This window comes from Monopterus albus, unplaced genomic scaffold, assembly GCF_001952655.1.
Source record: "Monopterus albus unplaced genomic scaffold, M_albus_1.0 scaffold20.1, whole genome shotgun sequence".
Taxonomy (NCBI): Eukaryota; Metazoa; Chordata; class Actinopteri; order Synbranchiformes; family Synbranchidae; genus Monopterus; species Monopterus albus.
The window spans coordinates 3,377,615-3,382,739 of record NW_018127900.1 but is presented as its reverse complement, the minus strand read 5'-3'; the positions used below and the strand labels follow the sequence as shown (position 1 = coordinate 3,382,739).

General features: G+C 42.2%; 2 protein-coding genes across 2 annotated transcripts in view; both read right to left on the bottom strand.

Annotated features, from left to right (window-relative positions):
- adamts12 (ADAM metallopeptidase with thrombospondin type 1 motif, 12) overlaps positions 1-1,655 on the bottom strand; it is an 18,284-nt gene extending 16,629 nt beyond the window's left edge. The window contains exons 1-2 of the mRNA XM_020593950.1: positions 1,149-1,655; positions 601-965 (exon numbers count right to left, since the gene is read on the bottom strand). Of these exons, the coding sequence (XP_020449606.1) occupies positions 601-965; positions 1,149-1,269 (486 nt within the window). The 5' untranslated portion in view covers positions 1,270-1,655. The remainder of the gene's footprint in view (positions 1-600; positions 966-1,148) is intronic.
- Positions 1,656-1,829: 174 nt separating this feature from the next.
- On the bottom strand, positions 1,830-5,118 carry LOC109956586 (anaphase-promoting complex subunit 5-like). Its single transcript, XM_020593828.1, has 6 exons — positions 5,017-5,118; positions 4,760-4,870; positions 2,557-2,801; positions 2,221-2,399; positions 2,042-2,123; positions 1,830-1,957 (listed from the first exon to the last, which is right to left on the bottom strand). Exons 3-6 carry the CDS (start codon positions 2,584-2,586, stop codon positions 1,871-1,873), a joined length of 378 nt encoding a protein of 125 aa, XP_020449484.1. The 5' UTR covers positions 2,587-2,801; positions 4,760-4,870; positions 5,017-5,118; the 3' UTR covers positions 1,830-1,870.
- Between the last annotated feature and the right edge of the window lie 7 nt (positions 5,119-5,125).

Sequence of the window (5,125 nt, the reverse complement as noted above, 5' to 3'; positions counted from 1 at the left end):
AAACATTCATCGTGACTAAAACTGACACATCCTATCATATCAGAGGCAGAAAGTTCGCTATGGCCTCATTTCCTGTCTCTACATCTGTCAGACCCTATTGTTTCAGTCTATCAAAATGTGGTAAAATCTAATAGAAGCTCTCTCTGTGTGTAGAATAAAGTATCACTGTACATCCAAGAGTGGGGGGTTGCAAAGAGTTTCTGCAGGAATAGTGAATGAATGAGAGTGCCTGAAAGCAAAGAGGTAAACATCTGAAAGAAAAAAGACAGAAGGGTGTCATGGTTTCCTGAAATGCAGCAGTCGTCAGCAGGTCTGCAGCATAAATAGTGTCAAGAAGTCTTTGATGGGCACACTAACAGCAGGGCTATGCTTAACAGCCCATGACTGATGAAACAACATTCTTGCTTCCCCAGAGGGATGCCCCCTTTCTCCTGAGTGTTAAAAAAACCTTCCTGCCAAAAGCAACGAAAAATGATCTTCAGTGCTGACTTAGGAGGATTCCACATAAAAGCTTCATGTGGACTCAATCTGATGAATGAGACTCTGGTTAAAATGAACCTTTTGACCCTATTAATCATGCAAGACAATGTGATTACTTACCAGTCCTTTACAAGTGCTGATGGCAGCAGTTCCACGTACACCAGAGGTTTCCACAGTTCCAATGAGGTGGCAGGAGTTCCCCTCAGAGAGACCATGCTTGGTCCTGTTGGCGCTGCCTTTCCTCCTCTCCAGGATGTAGTCATTTGATACCAGGTGATTATTTGCAGTCAAGTTAAACATTAAAGTTTGACCCTTGTAATTGAGCTTGTAGTAAACCTGTCCTTCTAAAGCTAGGGGTTGCACATCACGCTTGACTCTCCCATCCTTGAAGTGGTGTGACAGAGAGTGGGAGATGAACTCTCCATCACCACTGGTTTTCACTGGGTGGACAATGGACAGATCTGACTCTGACTGGGACAGGTGACCTGCAGAATAGAGTTGAATACAGTACAATAGAACAGAGTCCATCGATTTGTGCTGTATTGATTACGCTGATTTTTAACCTCAGTGCATGCTGATATTCACTTCATCACGCACGCAAACGTTTCCAGTGACGCATTGAGGCATGCACAAAAATGCAGCTTCTGTCACAGCTGCACCACACTGACCTTGTTCTGCAAAGAGGGAGAGGAGTCTGCCAGACTCTTGGGAGAGCTCTGCGTGGCCGGCTGCCAAAATGAAAAAGTGTAGTAGCAGAGAAAGAACCGGACATTCCCGCGGACATCGCATATTTTATGTAACCAAGCTCAAAGCACTGGAAGAGAGTCCTGGGAGTTCCTGTGGTGGGTGGTAGACGCGGCAGCTTCGATTCTGCACTACACTGTGTCATGACATGAACAAGCTCCTCACGAAGGAAGTAGGGCCGAGCTCCGTAGCTACTGCTGGCTACTCCACAGCCAATTGCTGCGCCCACTTTGTGAATGGGCGCGCCCACAGCTACTGGGCGCAACATTTTGAATGATGGTATGTGCATTTGTGGTATGTAAAAATTATAGACCTGTTCCTTTACTTAGCTTTTGCGACAAGTGATCATCGAACCGGGTCTTTAAGGTAGGCTACACTGTTCTTTTATTTTGTGTTTTCATTATGTATTAAGATAGTATATTTTACCAAGGTTAGACGCGTTAACGTTGTCACTGCAACGTACTGTACTTTGAGACAGAAGGTCGCTCATTGAAATAACCAACATTATAAATATTCCTATCATCACTAAACCACTGCAACAGTAGTTTTCATTTTGTTTGGCATGTGAGTTTTTGGGGCCAAAATAAGGATTGTACTATTCTTGGTCAGGGATTGAGGCAGTCTTATTTCAGAGCTCAGGTTGTACTCACTGGCAGGCAGAAGTGGGCACTGAATCCTCAGTTAACACAGTGCTGTCAGATCCCTTCATCTGTTCCAGTGTGTAGAGCCAACTCTGATGTAGGACACAACAACAAACAAAAACAAAAAAAAAACACAAAGAAACTGAGATTCGGTAGAAGAAAAAACTGTATCTTACCAGGCAGTGCTGCAAACACACATGATCATTGGACTTCTGGGCAATGCGGATAGCCTCCTGTAGAGCAAGGTCAGCCTGCTGACTGAAGGCAAAACAATGTTGTAAGTTATACCTAATAAGAATATTCTGTATGTGGTAACTTGTTCATCTATGCAGACACCACAGGCACTTGTACTCACTGGTGGCCGAAGCTGCAGTGCAGGCTCGCCAAGTTAAGAGCAGCATAGCAGAGACTTCGACCATAGCCTTCATTTCCCTCATTTCCAGACAAGATGAGGCGATCAAAATAATGTAAGAGACTGTGGGCAGAAAGGAAGATGTCCTGGACTCTCATGCTGTTCAAGTAGTTTAGATAATGCTGAGAGAAAAGAGAAAAGAACAGAAATTGTGAAGGAGATACCCCCCCTTGGACTCTCGCAAAAACCGGTAAGTCGAGAGCCAACTCAAAAAACAAAACAAAACAAAAACAAATAAAATGATGATCAACAAGAAGTTGAATAGATCAGTCTCACCACCTCAGCAAAATCTGGGTTAAACTTCAACATGTTGTTGAGCTCTTCCTGCAGCGGGCTTCAGAGCTTTGTTCTCATCAGTCTTCAGGAGATATGTCAGGTGAAAGGTGTATCAGAAAAACTACAAGGGCCCCTGAATACTACACCAACACATATAGGTTTGACATAGGCTATGGATGGTAACATTTTAACAACCTCATGCTGCTTGTTTTTGTGAAAAGGGACCGCTGCTTGGTGTGTTGTCACTTCTAGAGCAGAGCCAAAATAACACACAAGAATCTGCTGTTATCAGCCATCCTGGTCACAATAACATAAAAACAGTTGCATAAGGCCCTACCCATGATCCTCTCCTGGCAGCACTTTGTTCCTGTTGGCAGACATGGTAATGTGGCTTTTGCAACTGGTGGCTCCTGTAAGGTCAGGGCACAGTGGGACTGTCACACCCCCTGAGGTCCAAATACCATGTGACAAGGAAACAGCGTGCACCCCGAAAACCAACAGGATCCTACTATTTGACCTGTTCCTTTCAGGATTGATTTAATTACCTGGATTTTGAGTAAAATAACCCCTCACAAATCTATTTCTTTTATTTACTGCATTGTGTGAATTGAAAATATATGCCTCGTGTAGGCTTTTGAGAAAATACAGAAAGTCCATCATATTTCAACAGAAACTTTCTCTCATCAAACTGCTCTCCTGTTTGTAGTCAAGTCAAGAATCTTTATTGTCATTATGCATAGCACAACGAAATTTCTTCCAGCAGCTCTTGGCTTAAAAGGCACAGTATTTACATAAATAACACAAGAATTGTACATCAATATAAGAATATGAACAGCTAAAAATTAAGATGTGTAGGACCTAATTGGGTCAACAGCATATTAGCAGCAGAAGAATATAGTCCCATTCTAAAGTGCAGCTCAGTGCAAATCTCTGTCTTTAAGAAGACGTGTGAGCATGTGTGTGCATCTGCTGGAGTCCAGTGTTCTATCTGTAACTGTCTGTGGGGGGGGACGTTATGTGTGTGTGTGTGTGAGACTAGGGGTCAGGGGGGTGATTGATTTCACAGCTCTGGGGAAGAAGCTGTGTCTCAGTCTGTTTGTTTCAGTCTTTATATTCCTGTGCTTTTTCGTAGAGGGAAGAGGCACAAACAAACTGTTACCAGGGTGGGTGGGGTCGGCAGCAATCCGTCCGGCCCTCCTCTGGATCCAGTCAGCGTATAGTGAGTCCAGATCCAGAAGAGGACTCCCTACAATGCCTACTTAACTGTTCAGCCACTTGTTTTCTTAGTTTTGCACTCATTTTATTTGACTAACCACCTTTATTGTGAAAGCCAAACAAAGTGCATTTAAAGAATTTCTAACAGTGATGAACTCAGTTTAGGAATGGCATCATTTATGACAAGTAGTAATTGAAAAACCAACAAATATTTTTAGTCACTGCCCATCAAAGTATGAACAATCAGCACAATTCTTGTCAGAAACCTGCATCCTGAAAAGCAGGTTTTAGGATGTTTTACCATAATATTCAATACAAGGCATGTCAAAGATTTCAAGATTTTTTTATTTGCCATTTATGCATAAACAGACAGTCTAGGCATATAGGAATTCTTGTGCAGCTCTCCTTTTGGAGTCAGGTGAGGAGTCAGAAGCCAGAAGAGAACACTTAGTCTTAGAATAAAAAAAGTTACATAAGGGTGACAAAGTATTAAAACAATACACAAAAATAAGATAATAGACAGTAATGAGATGGTGAACTTCAAATATCGTCATAGTATTTCCCACAGTGAACTTCAAACATCTAATTCACATGGTGGAGTTGGATATGGCATTACGCTTGGTGAGGTACTAAGGGGTTATTGCACATGTAGGAAAACACCTGATATCCATTTCATTCACTGGATACTAAGTAAACAGCTTATATAGTGATGGTAAAAGGGTAAGTCCAGTACTGAGAGTGTAAATACAAAATAATAACAGATATGAACATGTTAGTAACTTGATGCAACCCAAAATAGCCTGCTTGTACCCAAACAATAATATGAACGTACATGGACACTGATCATGTCCTCATGGCATGTACTAGAACATTGATCAGTGTTTTGCAGGTTCATGTTTGTTTCCTAAAGCTTTGCATTTTGAAGGGAAACAAGGAGATGGAACAAAAGGAGTTTGTGTTGCTTTATTAAATAAATGCATTGAATGATTACCTTCTCAACGTTGGGTTCAAACTTCAATGCATTTTGAGAGTCAATAAAAATAACTGAGTCATCAATTGCTTCCTTAAGGATCTTTCCAAATCAACAGTGTTTCATGAGTAACTGGAAGAGAGAAGCAGAACAACACATTGCCATATAATAATTAAAGAAAGGATTACAGACATGCATGGTGAAGACAACAGTGATAAGCAATAGACTGTGGCAATTTATCTTAACGGCACTTAGTGGTGATTGCCATGGACACCTACCGAGGCCACCCCGGTCGTGATCATACTGCCACCACTCCATCCAATTACCAATGGCTTCGACTGAGACTTCAGCACAGCGGGAGCCATAGAGGCAGGGGGGGTGTCCCCC